The sequence below is a fragment of the Hyaena hyaena genome, unplaced genomic scaffold (genome assembly GCF_003009895.1).
Source record: "Hyaena hyaena isolate Hyena2069 unplaced genomic scaffold, ASM300989v1 scaffold_71, whole genome shotgun sequence".
Lineage (NCBI taxonomy): Eukaryota > Metazoa > Chordata > Mammalia > Carnivora > Hyaenidae > Hyaena > Hyaena hyaena.
Window position 1 is genome coordinate 467,902 of NW_024080704.1, and position 23,731 is coordinate 491,632.

General features: G+C 45.3%; 1 protein-coding gene across 1 annotated transcript in view; it reads right to left on the reverse strand.

Moving 5' to 3' along the window:
- The window catches only part of TTLL4 (tubulin tyrosine ligase like 4), a 33,494-nt gene extending 10,732 nt beyond the window's left edge, over positions 1–22,762 (reverse strand). Inside the window, exons 1-4 of the mRNA XM_039233150.1 lie at positions 22,590–22,762; positions 5,448–7,044; positions 4,475–4,581; positions 4,057–4,120 (exon numbers count right to left, since the gene is read on the reverse strand). Of these exons, the coding sequence (XP_039089081.1) occupies positions 4,057–4,120; positions 4,475–4,581; positions 5,448–6,943 (1,667 nt within the window). The 5' untranslated portion in view covers positions 6,944–7,044; positions 22,590–22,762. The remainder of the gene's footprint in view (positions 1–4,056; positions 4,121–4,474; positions 4,582–5,447; positions 7,045–22,589) is intronic.
- Between the last annotated feature and the right edge of the window lie 969 nt (positions 22,763–23,731).

The window sequence follows — 23,731 nt, forward strand, 5'->3', positions numbered from 1 at the left end:
AAGAAAAAGGAAGAAAAAAAAAAAAGCCAAAGAAAGAAAAGTAAGAGTGATACTTCTAACTCATTTTATATGTAGGTTAAGTCTGAAGATACACAGATAATTAATGCTTTTCAAATCATTTTGGAAATGATTTGCAGCATCGGATTTTTATGTAACAGTAAAGTATCACAGGTCTGGGACTGTGGGGCAGTGGGCCATCGAGTCCCTGCTGCTGCTGCCACAGCAGTAGACCAAGACCGCCCGGGCTCCCTCAAGGGGTCTCCAACACACCAACACCTCAACCATGTACTGGTGCAAGCTGACACACCCAGATCATTTCCTTAAATAGCATCAGGGATGGAAAAAAGGTATTATTCTCTCTGCTGAGTTGGTATGATCCACAAACATTACTATTTAAGATTAACCTTTAGCTTCTAAAGAGCCATTCTACTTGTTCTTTTACAGCTCACCAGAAATCGGCACTTAGATGTAAGACACTTCAGTGTTTTAAATCTTAAGGATTTTTAAGGAAAGTTAATGGGCGAGTTAAATACTAATTCTCAATGAAATAATGCCAATGAATTCAACTCTTAATTCCTCATTTCCAAACTATTCTACCTGAAAGGCTTTGAACTTACTGAGTATCGGAATTTAGGATTGTTGAAAACCCAGGTGCCCCAACAAATAAACATGCTTAAAATAAATAAGTAATTTAAAAATATGTGTACGTGACGGTTTACAGCAGCTTTATTCCTAACAGCCCAAACTGGAAATAACCCAAGTGTAAATATCCTTCAACAGGTAAACGTACTGTGGCACATTCTCACCACGGAACACCACTCAGCAATAAAAGGGAATGAACAACCTTGATGCATGCAACAACCCAGCTATCTGCAGAGAAGATGCGGAGTTTAAAAAAAAAAGCCCATCCCAAAAAGTTACATGTGGTAATCATCTTATTTTTATGATACTCTTGAAATGAACAAGTTATAGAACAAATTAGTGGTTGCGAAGCATTAAGGAGGAAACAGGCATAAGAGGGAGGGAGGTCTGCTATTAGGGCAACAGGAGGGACTTCTGCAGTGATGGAGGCACTTGTACCTTCACTAAGGTTAATATCTTGGTTGTACTCTATGGTGACAGCTTTGCCAAATATTACCACTGGGGAAAACTGAGCAAAGACTTCAGGGGATCTCTCTGTATTATTTCTTACAACTGCATGTGAATCCATAATTGTCTCAAAATCAAAAGTTTAATTTAAAAAAAAAAAGACAGATACTCTTTGTTAGCTGCCTCTCAAAAGTACTGGATTTACCATTGTCAAGAGGCCTGGCTTCTGGTCTAGCAGTAAACTATGATGCTACAATAGTTACTTCTCTGGTCCTCAATATTCACATCTAAAAAAAAGAGACTGGAGGGGCACCTGAGTGGCTCAGCAGGTTAAGCATCTGACTTTGGCTCAGGTCATGATCTCAGAGTTCATGGGTTCAAGCCCTGTGTTGGGCTCTGTGCTGACAACTCAGAGCCTAGAGCCTGCTTCGGCTTCCGTGTCCTCCTTTTCTTTCTGCCCCTCTCCTCCTTGCACTCTGTCTTTCTCTCTCTCTCAAAAATAAACATTAAAAAGAGAGAGAGAAACTGGACTTAATGACCTCCAGCTCTAAAATTAAGTGGTTCCTGGAGCACCTGACTGGCTCAGCTGGTTAAGTGTCTGACTTTGGCTCGGGTCGTGGTTTGTGGGTCTGTGGTTTTGAGTCTGGAGCTCAAAGAAGCTGCTTCCGACTCTGTCTCTCCCGCTCTGTCTGCTTCTCCCCCACTTGCAGTCTGCCTCTCTCTCTCTCTCTCAAAAATAAATAAACATTTTAAAAAAAGTTTTTTTAAGTGATTCTTGTGGCAGTTGGCTAAGTCAGCTGGGCATCTGACTCTTGATTTCATGGTCTCGCGGTTCGTGGGATAGGGCCCCACGGTGTACTCTGCACTAACAGTACAAAGCCTCCTTGGGGTTCTCTCCTTCTCCTCTCTCTCTGCTCCTCCACCAACTCGTACTCTCTTGCTCTCAGAATAAATAAAAGGACATTTTTAAAAAATTAAGTGATTCTTAGAATATGAAACAGAAAAGGCAATAAACTAACTATTGCCAGGTAGAGAAACAGAGATAGTGTCTTCAATGACCTTTCTATAACTGTCAACTTAATATATAAATCTCTCACAATTCGGAAATGATTTTAGCAATCCCAAAGTATTTCTGATTTAGTCATCCTGAATATGCAAAGTGGTTTGCAATTCATCAACCTCTATTTGTTTGAAAATCCATGTTTTAAGCCTTGTATAGGTAAGAAGGTCTGTATATCTTGTAGAAGTTAACCAGTGAACAAATTATGAGCAAACAATTTTTGTGAATTTTATCATATAATTCAGGAAGGTTAGAGAAAGGGCTGTGCATCTGTCTCAAAGTAGGCCTGATGACAAATGGAAAAGGTGGGACTCCAAGTCAATCGCGTTAAATATCCTTCTCTTGGGGCGCCTGGGTGGCTCAGCTGGTTGAGCATCCGACTTCAGCTCAGGTCATGATCTCACAGTTCATGGGTTTGAGCCCCGCATTGGGCTCTGTGCTGACAGCTCAGAGCCTGGAGCCTGTTTTGGATTCTGTGTCTCCCTTTCCCTCTGCCCTTCCTCCACTCATGCTCTGTCTCTCTCAAAATTAAATTAACATTAAAAAAAATTTTTAAGGGGTACCTGGGTGGTTCAGTCAGTTGGGTGGCCAACTTCGGCTCAGGTCAGGATCTCACAGCTTGTGGGCTTGAGCCCCGCAAAGCTTGGGCTCTGGGCTGACAGCTTGGAGCCTGAAGCCTGCTTCAGATTCTGTGTTTCCCTTTCTCTCTGACCCTCCCCTCCTCATGCTGTCTCTCTCTCAGAAATAAATAAAACATTAAAAAAAAATTTTTTTTTAAAAAGAACACTCTAATGTTTAGTACTTTGCGGAGGGGGGTAGTTCTTTAAAATACTTAATAAAACAATGTAATGAGGCAGGGTTGGAAGTGGTGAGGAGAACAAGGTTATGTTGAAAGTGTTAACTTTCTACCCAGAAAGGTGGCGTACATGACCCTTTAGCAAGTACTCTGAAGACCTTCAGCACAAGGACTGCCCTCATTTATAATAACTTCCTCACAGTCCTGCACCCTTCCTTTCCCGGACCCCCCCATCTCAGTCACGCAGCACCCTCCAACAACCAGTTTTATAAAAGAAAAGCCTACGTGAAGAGACTGACTTTTTGGTTTCCTAGTTAGACGTGGATATTGCTCAGACTCCACCAAGGGCAGTCAATAAAATAACCTAGATTTAAGGCAGAAAATTTTGTCTTTTGTGGGGGGAGAAACAGAGAAAGAGAGAGAGAGAACACGTGTGTATGGGGGGAGGGACAGAGGGAGAGGGAGAATCTTAAGCAGGCTCCACGATCAGCATGGAGACAAACTCAGGGCTCGATCCCACGACCATGAGATCATGACCTGAGCTGAAATCAAGAGTCAGACACTAACTGACTGAGCCACCCAGGTGCTCCAATTTTCTTTTTTTTCTTTTTTTATTTATTTCTAGGAGAGAGAGACAGAGACAGCATGAGCAGGAGAAGGTCAGAGAGAGAGGGAGACACAGACTCTGAAATAGGCTCCAGGCTCTGAGCTGGCAGTCAGCACAGAGCCCGACGCGGGGCTCGAACCCACGAACTGCGAGATCATGACCTAAGCGAAAGGCGGATGCTTAACCGACTAAGCCACCCAGGTGCCCCCCAGGTGCTCCAATTTTCTAAGCACTTCTTGAAATCATTTTCTTTTTACTTGCACAATTTCTCAAAATTAAGACCAAACTGTAGCCTAAGAAACATGGTACTATTTTGAAGCCCAATGATAAATATGCTTCTGGTCCCTTCCATTGGTCCTTGTTTGAAAACTAAAGTCCTAGATGTAAAACTCAGGTAAAAATGAGTTACAGTTCACAGGGCCATTAATGACGTAGGTGATTCATCCCCTTATAATCTTAAAGAGATAGAAATGAGCCTCTGCCAATGGTCAATACAATACTCACCGAGAGATCATTGCCACCGACTCGCTGGTAGAGACAGCACTGAACGAGGAGCACTCTGAGTCTCCTGGGGGCGAAGAAGAGACAAGTTTCACTAGGAGAGGCTGCTATACGAACTCCCCACGCCCCGGCAGCTCTTCCCTGGACATGTTGGCTCAGCCTTCCTGCAGAGCCACGAACACCGCCCTGCTGCCCTGCATGGCCTTCTGTGAGCTTGGCAGCAACACAGAGAAAGCAAGGGGATGGGATGGGAGGGCTAGGAAACCAATTCCCCAGAAGCCACTGCCACCCTCAGACCCACGAGGCAAATGATTAGTGTAGGTGATAAACGGAGTCAAGGACCTAGTACCCAACTGTCAGCCCCCTTCCCTTGTGGGTGGTGACCACTTGCCAGATGGAGGTAAGAGGGTCCCTTACTCACCCTCCTCTTCGTTCTCATCATGGCTGCAGCAGTCTTCCAAACTATCTATTAGCTCTTCTTCTAGATCTTCAGTCTCACCCAGGTCGACCTGGAGGTCTGTAGCTGAACTGTAAGAAAGAATCACGCCCCAGCCCAGTCCGTGAGAGAGGTCACAATTAGATTTTCATTCCTTCATCATCTCCCAGTGTTTCTCTCCACTCACCAACCTGCTGTCTCTTGCTTATTTCTCTTGCCCTCAGAGCTTAGGTCTAGCCACAGTCCCTCAAGCCCACAGCCCCTATGGTGTAGAGAGGTACTCTGTCTCCTGTCTTGTCTGAAGTCCCTCATAGCACATAGTACACAATTCCACATACAAAACACCATCAATGAGTGCCTGGTGATTGACTTCAAAGGTCGCTAGACTTCTAGGAATTCACAACAAGGCCTTGGTGGACCAAGGTTCCAGGGAAGTAACAAGGAGCGAGAGAAGAAGTCAAATGTGTGTATGCCCTAACTCTAAAATGGCTGTCATATCAGGAATGGCAGACAGCCTGATCTGGTTTGGAATTAAGTAGAAAGGTCACAGGCCCCAACACATGATGTTTGATATTATTTCTCCCTGGTTTTAACCTAAAGCAAGCTCTTCCTCTGAAGGACCAGACAGTAAATCTTTTCAGTTTTCTGGGCCATACAGTTTGCTGAAACTACTCACACCTACCGTTGTAACAGGAAAGCAGCCATACACAGCAGTTCATGAATGGGCGAGGCTGTGTTTCAACAAAACTGTATTTATAAAAGCAGACAGAGGGCAAGATTTGGCCCACATACTGGTCTAATTTGCCAGTATTGGTCTAACCTCTGCCCTAAAGTGAAAAACAAAATTCTAGGGCAGCCAAAAAATAAAACCATCTTCAGAGACATAGGGTCAGTGTCATTAAATTACGGTGTATACATTCTTCTGTTCTAAATCAATCAAATACGTTCTCCAACTTACCTGATATCTCTAGCAGCTGAGTCCAGCTCCCTGGCTTCCTTAGGTCCCTCCGTCCCAGGCTGGTCCAGATGGATGGAAGAGAGACGGGTGGCCACATCGGCTACACCAAGGGGCTGAGGGGAAGGAGGCAGAATGAGAGTCTTGTCTTCTCCAAGTGGTGGGGGGTCCGTCGCAGCCCCACCGGCAGGGCTGTGGCTGAGCGCACCAGCATGTGAGGCGAGGAGGTGAATGCTGATGCGTTTGGTGCAGAAGACTGTGCTGTCCAACTCCAACGTGTCCGGGACTCTAGCGAGGATGCTGCTGTCTGCTCTGGCCTCCTCCTGAGGGGCCGGCTGGCTTACCGGGGGAGCTTCCCACCGCCTGTTCCTGTTGAGCAGGTCACACTGCAAGCTGGGGTTCGTGAAACAAGACTGTTCAAACTGGCAGCCGTGCCTTGGCTTCTTCTCAAAGCCTCTCGCAGTCAACTTCCTCACGGCCTCAGTGAACCGAACCTCCTTAGTCAGAGCCTGAGAAACAAAGTCGGCATCCAGGCCACAGGGATGTGGCTCTGCTCTCGTGGCTAAGTTACTCCGGTTATACTGGGAAGAGGCAACACTGGTGGTGGGTGTGTGTAAGGAGCCGGGGGCAGACAGCGTGCTAGAGGCAGGGGCATCATCTAGGACAGTGCCAGTGCTCTTGGGGACCCTGTGTTCAAAAGGCTGCGGTGCACAGTCTCCAGTGCCACCCGAATGATGCCAGGAGACAAGATGGATCTTGGGTGAGGATACTGGCTTCAGGCCCTCCGTGGCCTGCGATAAAGGCACTTTAGTGCTATTTGGCCGCATGAAGGAGTTGTTATTCAGCATGGGCTTGTAGGAGGACGAGGAGGAGAGTGGAGATGGGATCTTCCCTGAGATGGCAGAGGCCAGGCTCTTCCCCGAAGGGTTTTCCCCAGCCGCTCCCAGTGAGAGGTATGGATCTGTCGATGAGGATGCCACGGGCTGAGCCATGGGGGAGACTGCGTAAGAAGGGGCCTCGTTGGCAGTGAGTCTGACAGGGAGGCTCTTCTGAGGGAGAGAAAAAGGTCTTTTCTCGGGCAGGCTCGAGCGCAAGCAGAAAGACTCCAGTTGCTGGTAGGGTTTGTGCCTGCAGCCAGAGCGGCGGTACAGGAGGGTGCCGCCAAACAGGTCTGGGAGGGTGTGCAGATAGCAGGAGCTGCTGTGGCCTGCAATAACGGCCGTGCGCCCCGAGCTACATAAAGCGCTGGGGCAAAAGAAGTACGCTGGCTGGGGTGGGACCCCCGAGAGACCTGGGCCCAACCCTGCTGAAAGTGTCCCCACGTGCTTCCTCTCCAGCTTCCAGATTGGCTTCACCTGCTGATGGGCCTGAGCCCAGGCTTTGCCCTCCGAGGGCCTCTCCAGTGGCGGGGTGGGCACTGTGCCTGAGGGGCCACTCTGCTTGAAGCTGTTTCCCTGGCGGAGGCCAATACTGTAGTGCTCTGTTCCTGCTGAGGCCATGAGGGGCCCACCACATCATGGCCACGTGGCCTCACGGCCCAACTCGGAAAAGGTGCCACGCACCTCCAGTAGTAGTGGCTGCATCCTTGAAGTTCGTCAGCCTGAAAGGGAGAGAAGCCACAGGGAATGTTATGGTCCCGCGAGGAGAGACACCATGCAACAGAGGCCCCCTCAGTTCTTCCTGGGCGCCCAGCCATGGCTGTCACTTAGGACCCTGAAAGAAAAGCGCTAGATTCCCGGGGGCCTCCAGTGGTCCTCCCGCTACCCTTGATCAAAGCCGGCCACGTCAAGGACGCAGGCTCACTCCACCAGTGAGTCTGCTCACATGTCTCACTCCCTCAGGGAGCTCTTTCCTCTCTCTCCAAAGCAAAATACATCTGTGTCACCATCCACTTCACTGAGTGGCCTCCTTCCCTCGCCTAACCCTGGCGTGGTTTAGAATAAGGCAAGCCCGGGGTGGCAGAAAAACCAATGTTCAAAATTCTGCCAATATTCAAAATTCTGAAAGATCAAAGGTCACTGAAGAAACAGATTTTACATCTACGAGTCCCTGACCAACTCTCAGTCGCCCTTGGCATGGCCTGCTTTTTTATAGTTAAGTGTGACAAATTGAGATACAAGCAGAGAATTCCCGGGCTGACCTCTGCTGCTTGCTCAGATGCTGAGACAGTGATCTCGTCTCTTCAAGCGTCTTGCCAACTATATAGGCTTAAATCCCATGCCAGGTGTTGGTGGGAAAAAGTAGAAACGAAATGGAACTAGACAACATTATTTTTTACTTCAAGTGACCTCATTTCCAGCAGACAGAGTGGGACAGAAGAGTTCAGGGTGTCTAATATGGAGGAAGAAGGAGGAGAGCTTTCTTTATATCAAAGCCCAGGTATCAGTTGGGGTTGATCTCGGAGGGAGGGCTTGTCTCAGATGCTCCCTCACTCAGTGTATCCCCTAAGGCAAAACCTCTGAACCAGCCAGTAATTCTGAGTTCCAAACAGTTTGTTAAGCATGGTCACTTACTTTCTAAATCAAAGTCACAAAATAATCTCCAGTTTTCACAAATGACAGCATCCAAAGGGGAAAAAATAAGACCCCTTCTATAAGAAGTCATTCATCTGGGATAATTGTGAATGGAATCCTGGCATCCTTCCCGAGGAAGTGTTTTTGCAATGGCTAGAGGGAAAGAATTAGCAGAGAATGTTTTTGCTCAAGCTACTTCTAAAACACAGACTTCAACGGAGAGAGGTCCTTGTATTTCGATAAGAGACTAATGGCCAAGGAAGATCCACGATTCCTGTCTACATCTATAGGAACTGTTGGTGTTGTCTACCAACAGAAAACCTGCTGAAGTCACATGACATCACCCTCTTTTCCTGCAAAGGCTGACCTATGTGGATTCTTTCTCAAGGAGAGAGAGTACAAAAACCACAACTCATTACTGCCAATATTCAAAATGACAGTGGGCTAAAAACAGCCTAAGTTCTAAAACTAGATTTTGATGTCAGTGACCTCATATTAAGGAGACAGAAAACGGCCCTCCACTGAGTCCAAACTACGGAAATACTGTGCAGGGGACAATCACACAGTGTGCGCTTATGGTAGAGAAGCAGACACAAGGGAAGAGTCAAAGTCTGCTGTGGGCTTTACGAGACCACGCACATGTGTGCATTGTGTACACTCAGCAGGTTCATGGTCCCAACTCACCAAGTCCTCACGAGTCCCCACGGCTTGCCCTACCAACGTAAGCTGACAGACATGCCCAAGTGACTAGAGAAAAGGGCTGAGACAAAATGTCACTGGTCTGTCAGAAAAATACCCCACTTGTGGCTCCTCTTGGGCATCGCACTATCTCAGACCTTCATGTCTTTGCAAGTGCCACTCCCTAGAGCCTTTTCCTTTTCACCAGACTGAAAAGTAATCAGCTCGAACATCCCCTTCTCCTGGGAGCCTTCCTGGCCTCTCCACTTTGAAAAGGATGGCTCATCTGCACACATGCCACTGGCACTGTTTCTATTATGCTGAGCTTTAATGAGGCACTGCTCATCTGACTGAGGGCAACAAGCATGTTTTCCTTTAGCTCATGCCCTGTGTAGTGTCTGGAACATAGTTAAGTGCTCAATATTCTGCTGAATGAAGACACCGAAAAAATTCAGTAAACGAAGGGGAACACACTAGCAGTGATGCAGACTAATTTGGGCATCTAACAAATGCCAGGTATTGTGCTAGGTGTTTTACCTCTATTATTTTATTTAAAATTCTCACAAAAACCTTATATTCAATTTACTGGTGATGAATCTGAAAATCAGAAAAGCTAAGTGGCTCTTCTATAATTAAACCAATAATGAGTGGGGCCTAAATTAAAACTGGAGTTTGTCTGACTCTAAATTCCTCTTAAATAGGAACAAAACACACTTATTCCCTGTCCCCTCAATTATCCTCAATCTTCAGGTTTAAGAGAAAACCCAGGCTGGAAACACTCTCCCACTGTTTATACTGAGTCCCTTCGTGGACGAGGCTTGTAAGCACCTGTGTTCTCTTCAGAACCTGGCCCATCCCACTTTCCCCATAGCCATGGGTGCTCACTGCACACTACCTCAGGGCTGGGTGAAGGGAGCCCTCCTTCCTCCCTTCTGCACACACCATGCAACGTGTGCCTCTCTGCATCATGTCACATGAATCCTCGGTGCCAGGAATATTGAACGCAAGTGGCCTGGCATCTAGATGACTTGACTTCTAATCCAAATGAGGAAGAAGGAAGCAAAAAACCCACTCCTGCCCTCTTCAGAGGCTGTGGGTGGCCTGCTCCCAGGCAGACGGTGACGCAGGCCAGCTGGGCAAGTGCCAGAGTAGAGTGGATTCTCCTCTCTCTGACTAACAGGATTCCAAATCTCGTATGTCTGCGATGGCTGCTTCCTACTCTTCGTTTCCTCTCGTAGTCCCTGCGATGTGTAGGACGGCAACTTAGAAAAGAGCCACCTGTCTTCGTAAGGAAGCATTATCTGGACCAGGGCCAAACAGACGAGAAGGTGGTTCTGTAAGTCCCTTTCTGGGAAACAGCTCCTTGGCTAGTAAGAGACAGATAACCAGGTTTGGCTAAGAGGACTGTGTCAGGAACTGCCAAGCAAAACTGATCTGGCATGTCAGATAACCTACCCAGAGTAGCTTCAAGAACATGAAGGAAACAGTATCACCCACAACAGTACCACGTACAAATGTTCTGATCTGGTATCATAGTTTTTGGTTCAGTAGTAGTGTCTGGTTTAGACAAAGAAATGATGGTTGCTAAAACTGGCCTTCTTCCTTCTCTTTACAGAGATTATTTATGAAATCAAAGCCCCCTGTGATGGGGAAGTAGAGACCTAGCTAGAAAATTCAGGCAACCTTGGTGCCAGGAACCTCTGACTGTTGGCCTCAGGGTCACCTCTCCCATATGCTGCCCTCAATAGCACTGCCACTCTAGTACCAGGGAATGACCCCATCTGACTATAGGAACGAAGAGTGACAAACTTTAAAAAGTCTTCAAGGGGCGCCTGGGTGGCTCAGTCGGTTAAGCAGCCAACCTCGGCTCAGGTCATGATGTTGCAGTTTGTGAGTTCGAGCCCTGTATCCAGCTCTGTGCTGACAGCTCAGAGGCTGGAACGTGTTTCAGATTCTGTGTCTCCCTCTCTCTCTGCCTTCTCCACTCTCTGTCTCTCTCTCAAAAATAAATCAACATTAAAAAAACAAACAAACCCTCAAAGGCCTAAAATATAAGAAGTAGAGGAAGTGAGAAAATAGTTTCAAAATCTAACCCGTTGCAATAGTGGTTTCTGCCACAAAGTCAAAGTCTAGATGGGCAGACAATGTCTGACACCCAGACCCCAGAAAAAAACACACTCAGGCCGTTTTCCCATGAGGTTATAGAACCTGTCCCTTGTAGTATACCCTGGGGTCCTGACACAATGTCTGGGAGACCCTCCCCCCACCCCCATCTCCCTCAAATTTCTAAGCGCGCTGTGATGATACACACTGGTGTGTCTATGTGTGTGTGCCTTTAGAATCCCATCTCTCTGGAAACACTATACGATGAGACATCAAAGGCAAGAACAAGAAGGAAAGGTATTTATACATGTAGGAAGCCCCACAGAGGCTACTGATGGAAGCCTTGTTTCAAAACCATCCAACGGGCGGCGTCTGGGGGGCTCAGTCAGTTAAGCGTCCCATTCTTGCTTTCAGCTCAGGTCATGATCTCACAGTTCCTGAGACGGAGCACTTGAGGGAGGGACACATGAGCCCCACTTGGGCACATGAGCATTGCTCTTGTGAACATGTGCTCTCTCTCAAAATAAATAAACATTAAAAAAAAGTGTCTGTTTCTACAATACCAACAACAACACACAAGACCACCCAACCCGAGCAAATCTAAACTTAACTGCTGATTATATAAGTTAAAAGGATTCACAAGTTCCATTATTTTCATTCAATTTACATACACGTTTTAGCCACATATATCCACTAGTGTAAGAAAAGCAAAGACATTCATACTTACTCTTTCTCAAGGGTCCACCATCAGGTGACCCTCCAATCAAGAGCTTGTGAGGAACTTACTTTAGGAACCAATAAAGTGACCTCATCTAGAAAAAAGTATTTTGAACAATCTAACACATTTCACAGAGCTGCTAATCTTATACCTTTCTTGCTCCTACGTATTATCCCTGGGGAATGGGAGACCTTAAGGGGTGAACCTGGGATACAAACCCTATGCTATTGCCCGAGGCGCTCAAGTTTTAGAAGCAAACAAGCCTGTTTCTGATTAAGTTTCTCAGCCAAGGTCCAAACAGGAAAATGCCCAGCTGAAAAGAAAGGTTAGTTCAGGGCAGAGCAGCCGAGGAGTGAGTTCTTGGGAAGAAAAGCTCCTCTGAAACAGCTCTCAGGACATTTAAATATGTTTATGCAGAAATAAAGGTCTGGAAGAACATACACTAAACTATCATGGCAGATATCTCGGGGAGAAGGGTAGGATGAAGGATGGGGCAGGGGAGGGAATGAGAAAGGGACACTGTTCCAGTTTACTTCACAGGCATCTGTATTGATTCATCTTTCAAAACAAAACACCACCAACCAACCACACCTTACTTGTGTGGAGTTCTCCAATCGTCTCCAGGGCACTCTGATCGCTCACAGACCCGCTGGGCCAGCAGTTACCACCCCTTCCTAACTCCCGTCAAACAGAGCTCCAATGAATACTGAATTCATTCAGGGCTGAAACCACACAGCTGGGATGTCTGCAAAAAGACAAGAGAGGAAGTACCATAACCCCCACTGGGTGGCAGTGAGATCAAATTAGAAAATTCACATAAAGCACAGTCCACACTAAACTTTCAAAGGGCGGATGGCAGTTATCATGCTCATTATTACTGGCACCAAATGCTCTAACCTTCTTCCCTCAGCTCTTTTCTCAAGTATCAATGAAGGGGAGGGGCGGGTGGAAGGGGGAGACACACATGGAGAGGGCAGCAAGTATTCTGTTGCAAAATTTCAGCTAGTACAAATAATGATCTTTTATAGAAAGACAGAGTAGTGTGGTCATTTGGAAACTTCTGTGCGATCTATTACATTACTGGTAACTAGGTTTTCACCTGTAGGTATGACTTGGCACTAAAAAACAACTGAAAATTGCCTTGGATGGGGGGGTGGGGGATGCCTGGGTAGCTCAGCCTGTTAAGCTCTGACTCATGATTTTGGCTCAGATCATGACCTCATAGTTGATGAATTTGACCTATGTCAGACTCCACACTCACAGTGTAGAGCCTGTTTGGGATTCTCTCTCTTCCCTCTCTTTCTCAAAATAAATAAATAAACTTTAAAAAAAAATGCTTTGGGATACCCTTACAGTTTTTATATAACTAGATGACTGGGATTTCTGAAAACACTGGGTGAAGAGTTAAAAAGTGATTGTTACTTAGTACCCAGACCCTGATCACTACACACCATTTGTCAATAGAAAGAACCAAGAAACTAGAGCTACTTGGAAAACAGTTGGGGCAGAAAAAGCATCAGATGAGCCCAGACTATCTTTTATGCTGCAAAAACGAAGGAAATACTCAAAGTTTGATAGAGACATATCATAAAATCACAAAAACAGCTCACATCACACTTAATAGTTAAACACTAGATGCTTTCCCTCTAAAATTGAGAATAAGACAAGGATGCCTACTTTCCTCGTTTCTATTCAACAGTGCACTAGAAGTGCTAACCAGTGTAAAAAGGCAAGAAAAAGAAATTAAATGCATGCAGATTGTAAAGGAAGAAATAAAACCATACTTATTTGCAGGGGACATAGTCTTGTACACTGAAAATCCTAAGAAATCTACAAAAAAAAAACTACTAAATAAGCAAATTTAGTAAGATAACAGGATATAAGATCAAATACAAAAATTGATTTACTTCTATATACTAAGTAAAAATGAAATGAAAGAAACACATCCATTCACAATAGCATTAGAAAAAATAAAATACTTAAGAATAAACTTAACAAGAGATGCCTGGGTGGCTCACTCGGTTAAGTGTCTAATTCCTGATTTCAGCTCAGGTAAGGATCTCAGTCGTGAGATCCAGCCCCACATTGTGCTCCATGCTGAACGTGGAGCATGCTTGGTATTCACTCTCCCTCTGTCTCTGCCCTTCCCCAAGTCGTGTGTGCATATGCATGCGCTATCTCAAAATAAATGAATATTTTAAAAAAATAACAGGGGTGCCTGGGTGGCTGAGTCGGTTGAGCATCTGACTTCGGCCCAGGTCATAATTTCATGGTTCATGGGTTCAAGCCCCACGTTGGGCTCTGTGCTGACAGCTAGCTCAGAGCCTGGAGCTTGTCTTCGGATTGTGTATCTCCCTTTCTGACCCTCCCCTGCTTGTGCTCTCTCTCTCTGACTCTCAAAAATAAATAAAAAACATTAAAAAAAAAGAATAAACTTGGGGGACCTGGGTGGCTCAGTCGGTTAAGGGTCCGACTTCAGCTCAGGTCCTGAGCTCACGGTTCATGAGCTCAAGCCCCATGTCGGGCTCTGTGCTGACAGCTCAGAGCCTGGAGCCTGCTTTGGATTCTGTGTCTCCTCCTTTTTCTGCCTCTCGCTCTGTCTCCCTCTCAAAAAAAAACATTAAAAAAATTTTTTTTTAAGAATAAACTTAACAAAAGAAGTACGTTGAAAACTACAAAACACTGTGAAAAGAAACTTAAAACTTAAATAAATGGAGGCATATTAACATGTTCATGAACTAGAAGACACAATATTGTTAAGAGGGTAATTCTTCCCAAACTGATTTGTGGAGTAAATGCAATTCCTATCAAATTCCCAGCAGGCTTTCCTGGAGAAATTGACAAGTTGATCCTAAAATTTATATGGAAATGAAAAAGATCTAGGACAGCCAAAAACAAATAAAAGAAAAGAAAAGAAAAACCAACCAAAGTTGAACTTACACAACCTGATTTAGAAACTTAGTATAAAGCTACAGTAATCAAGGCAATGTAGTATTGGCATAATAGACATATAGATCGATGGAACCAGAGTCTAGAAATAAATCCTTACATTTATGGTCAATTAATTTTCAATAAAGTTGTCTATGCAACTTAATAAGGAAAAGGATAATCTTTAACAAATGAAAACGGAACAGGGGGGTATCCATGTACAAAAAATGAACTCAGACTCTTATCTTAGACCATAAATTGACTCAAAATGGATCAGAGAGCTAAATATAAGAACTAAAATATAAAACTTCTGGAAGAAAACATAGGAGAAAGTGTTTATGACTTTGGGCAAGGCAAAGATTTATTAGATGATATAAAAATCATGGCTGAAAAGTTTTAAAAGAAAATGTGGCAACAATTCAGCTGTTAGCTGCAATATATGACAATTAAGAAGTTAGAAAGGGGCACCTGGGTGGCTCAGTCGGTTAAGTGTCCAACTCTTAGTTTTGGCTCAGGTCATGATCTCACAGTTCCTAAGATTGAGGCCCATGTTGGGCTGTGTGCTGACACCATGGAGCCTGCTTGGGATTCTCTGTCTCTCTCAAAATAAATAAATAAACTTAAAAAAAAAAAAAGGTTATTACTACGTAAAGGGAAGCTTGGTTGTCCTCAGACCAAGAGTCAGGTAGCACACGGTCAACTTCAATTCTTGTTTAAATTAGACTGGCAGGAATGGATTTTATCAGTGAATGATTCCAGCCAATGAAGTAAAGCTCACTCCTTGCTCCCTTCCCTGAAGCAGGCTTGACTGGGGCTCCATTACTAAGGGGCAAGAACTGAGGTCACATACTTTAAAGAAGGGCCTCCCCAGTATACAAGTCTTTTCTGTGCAGCCACTGGGAGCCACCTTACTATGCACTTGTCACCCAGTATAATCTGCTCTAGCCTGCCAACTCTGGCTTAAGGGGAGTAAGAGGAAGAAGGCGAACACCAGAACCTGGCAGATGAAGTTCAACAGCACTTTCTCTGGGTCCCATAAACACACCATGTGGGGGGAGGTCTCTGATTTTTAGGGGAGAAATGCTGTTTATACCTGATTCTAAGCGAAAATCTCACTGCACAACAAAACACAAGGCCTTGTCCTGACTTCGACTGAAAAGCAGCTGCTGCCAGCACCCGTTGAGAAACAAGAACCTAGAGGCTGAGATAAGGGCCGGCTAAGGTCCAGGGACCACAGGGACAACATGGGAAGCTTAAGGGTTTTTTTCCATGACCACTGTTATTCAAGAAGAGAACGTGTTTTGTTAATCTTGAAATTAGATGGGAATGTCAGATTTTAGTAAAGTCATGCTGAGGACAAAGGGAGCAGGGCTGAGATGAGAACGCATCAACCAGGGGCACCTGGGTGGCTCGGTCGATTAAGCATTCGACTTCGGCTCAGGTCAGGGTCTTGCGGTTTGTGTGTTCCAGCCTGGCATCTGTGCTGACAGCTCAGAGCCTGGGGCCTGCTTCGATTCTGTGTCTCTCTCTCTCTCTCTGCCCCTCCCCTGATCACACTCTGTCTCTCTTGCTCGTTTAAAAACATTAAAAAATTAAAAAAAAAAAAAAAAGGAGGATAAAGAAATGCAAAACATTCTTAAAGATAAACATAATGGCATCAAATACCCCGTTCTTTGTTTACAGAGCTAGCTTAGCCCAATACCTACCCCCTCGGCCCACCCACCTCACCAAGCACAGGGCTCTTGCAGTGGATTCCTGACTGCCATCCTGGGCCGCAGCCTCTGGCCTTCTAGCGCATGCACTATCAGGAAGCACACCAACCTGCTTTGCCATCTTTATCTGGCATTCACAAACTACCTATCTCAGTCTGCCTTCCGTGCTTTGAGAGGCAATTCTGCCTCAAGTTTCCTCCTTAGGTTAGAGTGAATGATAAGCAACCTATGCTAGAACATCTACGGCTGTTGTTTCAAACCATCAAGTCTCCAGAGGCCAGGTCCAGACCCACTTGGACAGGCATCCACTTCTACGGAAAGCAATTATTCATTACCCAGCAATCAAATCACTCTTCTATGTTACAGGAGTGTGTGTGGCCCTGCAGTTTCCGTTTCCTCCTCCACCTAGGTTGTCCCTCACGGTCACCAAGGGAACTCAGGATGTCAGAAATGATTCAGAGCTTACAATTCGAGAGCTCTCTACTGAGACTGCTTTAATCGCTCAGTAGTTACGTTAAGACGATAGAAGTGACTTACCTGGAACCAAGCTGAATGGGGAGAACTATAAGGATCAGACTCATTTTCTCATGAAATAAATCCCAAGCTATGTCTCCCTCAAAAAAGGTGGAGGAGCAATGAACTTCTTGAAGGCCTCCTGAGAAAGGAAGGTCAATACCGCAGCCCTATGAGAAGGGAGGGTCAGTACCACAAGTTAAGACAGAGAGCTTTTATAGAACATGGTTCAGTAATGCAAAAGGTATTGGCAAACCTGAGAGAAAATTCTAGCTCAGAGTACCTAGAGCTGAGGGAGGTAAGTCTACAAATCACTGAAAAGTGAAAACTGCTGGAGGCTTAACATATTTAGGTGACTAGCTCTCCTAAAGCCTTGGCTTTTATCACCAGAAAGGAACCTCTTTCCTCCTCCTGAGGGTGGACAGTGGTCGTCAGGGGACAGTCCACAGGTTCTGCTGGTGAAACTAAGATGTGATTTGCCTTTTTAACTGTGCTGGCCCTTTCCACTGATGGTACAAATGCAATGGTGGGGCAAACATTGGGTGCCTGAGCAAGAACTGAGACAATGGCCCACCAGGTTCGGTCCTTCACCACCACATGCCTCCTCACCACACCGTGAAAGAATGCCGGCTTTACCCAAGAATGTCCTTGATGACAGAGTAAAACTTCTATTAAATCTCAATTCTGGAGGGCATCTTTTTAATATTCTGTGTGACAAAATGAGAAGTACATACAAAACACTCGTGTGGCATACAGACGGCTGCCTCTAAGGAAAGCACTGCGTGTCTGAATTGCAACAGTTTTCTGTGGAACATCACGTTCACTTGAAAGAACGAATGACACAAAAGTAATGGGTTATTCAGACTCTGGCATTTGGCAAACATTTTCTAGAAAATAAAACAAAGTGAGTCTGGCAATTCAAGAAAAACAACTGACGGTATTTGTTGCCAATGATGAAATTTGAGCTTCCAAGAGAAAATTAGAATTTTGGCAAAACTATATCTGCCCCCATGAGCTTGACAGCTTCCCAACACTTAACCCTTTTCTTGATGAGAGTGCAGTGATATGATTTTTCTGATACCGTTAATAAAATGTGGCAACATTTGGAAGAGCCACACAGCTCAGTGAAACCAGTATTTTCCAGCTACCTATCACACAATGCTACAGAATCCCGTCTGGGTCAAAGACTCAGTCAAAATGAGAGACAGAGCAATGGATTTTAATGTAACAAAGTATGAAAGGCTCACTGATTGTAATAACCTTCACAAAACCATCCCTTGTTAACCCGTAATACCAAAGAAGAATATCCACAATTATCTGAAAAGGCTGTTAAAAATACTCGTCCACCTAAATGTCTGTGTGAGGTTGGGTTTTCTTAATATTTCAACCAAAACAACAAATCACAGTTGACTGAACACAGAGAGATGAAAATCCAGCTGTCTTCTATTAAGCCAGACATTAAAGAGATTTGAAAAAATGTCACTCTTCTACTAATCTTTTTGAAACAATATCACTTTTCATTTTAAAAATTCTACTTGTGTTAATTATAACGGCTTTCCATTTTTAAGTGAATTAATACATATTACAATTTCTAATATGGTAAAATCAAGACTATGTATCCCACGTTAAAAAATATATTGAAGTGGGGCGCCTGGGTGGCTTAGTCGGTTAAGCGTCCAACTTTCGCTTAGGTCATGATCTCGCAGTTCGTGGGTTCGAGCCCCACGTTGGGCTCTGTGCTGACTGCCAGCTCAGAGCCTGGAGCCTGTTTCAGAGTCTGCAACTCCCTCTCTCTATGACCCTCCCCTGCTCATGCTGTCTCTCTCTCTCTCTCTTAGAAATAAAAAAAAAACATTAAAAAAAATATATTGAAGATCCTGAAGAGCTTTTAAAGGGTATAAAGAAGTCGTAAGAGCACCAAGTCTGAGCATTCTAGTCTAGAATACCACTGTCTGTCCAGAATAACCATGAGGGCTCCCAAGAAAAAAGTACTTTGGGGTGCCTGGGTGGCCCTGTAGGTTAAGTGTCTGACTTCAGCTGAGGTCATGATCCCACAGCTGTGTTCAAGCCCCACATTGGGCTCTGTGCTGACAGCTTGGAACCTGGAGCCTGCTTTGGATTCTGTGTCTCCCTCTCTCTCTGCCTCTCCCCTGCTCACACTCTGTCTCTCTCAAAAATGAGCCTAAGTGTCCATCAACTGATGAATGGATCAAGAAGATGCGGTTTATCTATACAAAGGAATACTACATGGCAATGAGAAAGAATGAAATCTGGCCATGTGTAGCAACATGGATGGACCTTGAGGGTGTTATGCTGAGCGAAATAAGTCAGGCAGAGAAGGAGAAATACCATATGTTTGCACATATAGGTGGATTAGGAGGAACTTAATGGAGGACCATGGAGGGGAAGAAGGGGAAAAATAGTGGGGGAGAGGGAGGGAGACAAACCATGAGAGAGTCTTGAATGCTGAGAACAAACTGAGGGCTGATGAGGGTTGGGGGGAGGGGAAGGGGGGTGATGGGCATGGAGGAGGGTACTTGTGGGGATAAGCACTGGGTGTTATATGAAAACCAACTTGACAATAAACTATTTAAAAATAAATATTTAAAAATGTTTATATTAAAAAAAAAAGACAAAGTTCTTTGTATTTCAGGGCCTAAGAGGAATTAGCACTCTCTATATTTGTACCAAAATGCCTGGTCTGGTTTCCCAGTTCTGCCAGGGGAGAGGGTAAGAAGTTTGGAGCATTTAAGAAAATTTTTCTCTGGATTTCACTGACAGATCAAAGCGTCTGATCCCATGCTAAAAATCTAGGGAGTCTATAATCACACAATTCCAAGGTCACACAAGGAATCTAGTGAAGAAGATAACCTCAACTCCAGATCATGAGTTATCAGATCCTGAAGTTAAGGTTTCATCCAGATACAGTTTTTCAGCATGTGACTTCTCTTTTACACACTCATTTTTGTATCTGGTTACAAATTCTCTCTTTCTTCTGCCCACTCCCCTTTTCCTCTACCCACTCCCTCAACGATGGTATTCCCATGGGTTCAGTCTTCTCATTTTGTCTGGCACATGGTAAGTGCTCAATAAACTCTCCCAGAGGAACCTCTTCCACCCCATGACCTCAGCACCAACTCCATTCTCAACTTTCTATTATCACCAAGACCTGTCTGGAGCTCCAGACCTATGGAATAACCTTCTGGTCCTTTCTACCTTGATGTATGGCAGGAACCTCAACTCGACATGTCCAAAGTAAACCCCTCTATCTTTCTCCTCGAAGGAGTCCTACGTCCTAATAGTTTCTCCTGCATCACCATCCACCTGGTCACTAAAGTCGGAACCTAGGACCATTCCAGATTGCTCCCTGTCCCACTCTCTATATACCTATTTGCCACCAGGCCTTATCTGCTCTACCATCTTTAACATCTCTCTAAACCCTCTCCATTTCCACTGCAACCAACATAAAGCCTTCATCATCTCTAGCCTGGTTCTATAGTTTTCTCCCTGGCTCTCTGCCTCCAGCCTAAAACTCTCCCTATTCAACAGACACACTAACGACAATCTCAAAGACAAATCTAATGTTATCTTCTAATCATCTTTCCTTGGTTTTCTTGCAGGAAACACTTGAAATGGTTTTACTCATGTATCCCCAAAAGAATTTAAATCACATATCCCTTGCACATCTTAAAGTTTAATTCTAGGGGCACCTGGGTGGCTCAGTCAGTTAAACGTCCGACTTCGGCTCAGATCATGATCTCACAGTTCGTGAGTTCGAGCTCCACGTGGGGCTCTGTACTGACAGCTCAGAGCCTAGAGCCTGGTTCGGATTCTGTGTCTCCCTCTCCCTGTCTGCCCTTCCCCTGCTTGTGCTCTGTCTCTCTCAAAAATACATAAATATAAAATTTTAAAAATAAATACAGTTTAATTCTAAAATTTTTCATCACAAGTTTAAACAAGCTTATTCTTTCGTGAAAAGGAGGTAGAGGGGAGCCTGGGTGGGTCAGCAGGTTAGCCATCCAACTCTTGGCACATAGCCTCACAGTTCATGGAATCGAGCGGGGTCCGTTGGGCTCTGTGCTGACAGGGAAAAGCCTGCTTGGGATTCTCTCTCTCAAAATAAATAAATAAATAAATAAATAAATAAATAAATAAGAGGCAGAAACTACTAAACGTTGTATAAAAAGAACGAAGTTACCCGTAATTGGAATAAACGTTTCATGATTTGATAAAATAAGTTTTAACTCTCTTACTGAGTGAATAACACACACTTAAATTAAAAGAAATCTCTTTAAAAGTTTTTATGCAAGTTTTATCTATAGCTTGAAAAAACCCATGGTCCCAAGAAACATTCTAATCACATTCAACTGTTGGGTTCTTCTGGATTCAGAATATCCCAACCAGGACCAAACTTCACCCTAACACCAATGTGTTATCAGGGGAAGAGAGGAAGTCTTCTGGGTTTTCAAGGTAATTTAATCACCAAAGGAGACTTTCCTGAAATCAGTATTTCCAAATCCTCTGTTTGGGCAACGTGAGGTTTTTACACTTAGGATAATACAGGGAAGTGTGGAGGATATGACACCCCCCAGCCCTGCCTTTTCTTGTAAATCAGTTTCAGGAGAGTTCATCTGGAAGCTGAGCATCTGGAAATGGATCCTCCTAAAGCTATATACGCAGGTGTATCCCTTGGAAGTCTTGGGCCCCAATGACCCTGCTTGAAAAAACACTGCTCTTGATACTGTTTCCTTTAACAAAACATCCACAGCCCTTTGACTATCTAACCTTTATTAAATTTGCCTTTTCCTATTTGGCTACCTCCAAATGCACCTCAGGCCTGTCAAACTGCTTCCAGTCCTCTTTTTAGGTCTTGCTGTATTTTCTCTAAAGCTATTCTGTATCTGGAATGTGTTCTCACTTCTTTATTCCCAGAAAACACTTGATAACTTTTCAAGGTTCCATTCCACCCATCAATAAGCAGCTAGATGCTTTCTGGGCACCAAGGGGGTGGGTTTTATGCAAACAGTGTCTCAGCATTTGCTGCAAGACAAGAAGGCTGGAGGAAACACTGTCCCAAAGGGTCCCCCAGCTACTTGTTGGTCGGCTAAATCAACAGATGATGAAGTTGAGGAAGATGTGATCTGGAGTATCTGAGGGAGCAAGGATTACTCAATAAAGAAGAAAGGATTAAAACATTGCCTAGATCCAGAAAGAGAATGTGAAGACCAGGGAAGGGGGACAATGTAATTTTCCAAGTAAGACTGGGCTAAATATCTTTCTAATGTTCTATCGGAACACACACCACACAGTACGGCAAACGCTAGTTTACTTGATTAAAATCTCTAGACTACAAGCTCCGCGAAGCCATGCCTGCCTTGTTCGCCACGATTCCTCCCCAGCGCCTTTCACAGCCTCTGGCTCATTACATACTTGTCGCTGTTGGTACAAGATTGTTGAATGAATGATTTTAAATAAAGGGATGGATAAATTAAGAGTTAAATCTACGGGATCTCAAATCCTATTTGGAACCCTACAGTTTAGGAACAGTATCTCTCTACACCTACTGAAGGTGGGGAACTAAAAAAGTGGATATCCATATTCAATTCCCCTACGAAGCCGGAAAGGGGCTTGGGCTCACACAGGCGAGGAGAATTTAAACCGCAGCGCGGCGGGAAAGAGGCACGGAGGCCCAGGGTGAGGGGATGCTGCAGGGTTCGGGCGCCCAGAGGCGGGGCGGACTAAGTTCAAGGGGCGTGGCGGAGGGGGGAGCAGGGTCCAGAGGACGCGCGAAGAGCCGGCCAGGTGGAAGGCCACAGCCCCCTCGCCCACCTAGAGATGGAGAGCTGGCGGGCAGGAAGAGGGGCTGGGGCGGGAGCCTCCAGGGGGCTGGGGACGCGCGCGAAAGGACTGGGTACAGAGGGAGGGGCGGGAGAGTCGGGGCGGCGGCGGGTCGTTCCCCCGGCCTCCCCACCACACTCACCTAGCGGACCCAGCTTCGTCCCGGCTCGGCGCCTGCTCCGCGCTGCTCCCTCCCTCGGCCTGCTGGAGCGAGCGGGCGGCCTCAGACGCCCCTAGCAACCACACACCGCCACGCGACCCGCGCTCCCAGCCGCCGGCGCCGCTGCCGCCTGCCACGCACTGCGCGCGCCCCCAGCGGACGGACGGAGGGCCTGGAAGGGACGATCTCGGCAGGCGGGAGGAGGGCCGGCGCGCGGAATCTCGGGGGTTGTGGGACCGGACGTCACCGGCCTCGCGCACGCGCAGTCGCTTCAGTGCGGGTGAGACCCGGAGAGCAGAATTCTGGGATTTGTAGTCCCGAGATTGAGTCCCTGAATGACTACTTTCCGCGACTCCAAGATTTCTCTCCTCTCTGGGCCCCGATTCCACCTCACCTCTATGGACTTCCTTTGGCCGTGTCTTAATTCGCGCCTCTAAAATCAAAGAATTAAGGCTTTATTAAAGAATTTTCTTAGTTATTCTCAGTAAAAGCCTTTTGAGTTTGGCCCCAGGAAAGGAAACACCGCTACATCCCTTGTTTCCCTCCAAGCCACTTTCCCCTAACTCTAGTCCACTCAGAATACTATTATAACCTCCTGCTTTATACGTTTCAGGTATGAACGTTAGGAAACACTGACTCAATGCATTATCTCTCTTGGCAAGGCGGATCGTGCCCCAGATGTCGTCAGTCCCACAAGTCCCTAGACTTAGTGGATTTGAAAATCAAAAGAGAGCCGGAGGGTGAAAAGATCTTTTCTAAACAGTAGGCTACAAAAATAAAGGGCACAATAAAGGTGAGACTAACCTAATGAAAACAATCTGTACCAGAGCAAGGATGCACAGTAAATAATTGATTTCAGCAACAGTATTGGTGGGTGCTAAAACCATTAGAGGACTGATTGGGGGAATTTTACATTGGAAGGATCGCCTGTAGATTTTAATCAATCTCAGATCATGTATTGTGGGACAGCTATAATTATGTCTCCTAATGTGATGCAATTTGAACTACACGATATTTAGGAAGTAGTGTATTTTTGTCCAAAAATTGTTGAATCTAGGGTGCCTGGGTGGCTCAGTCGGTTGAGTGTCAGACTCAATTTTGGCTCAGGTCATGATCCCATGGGT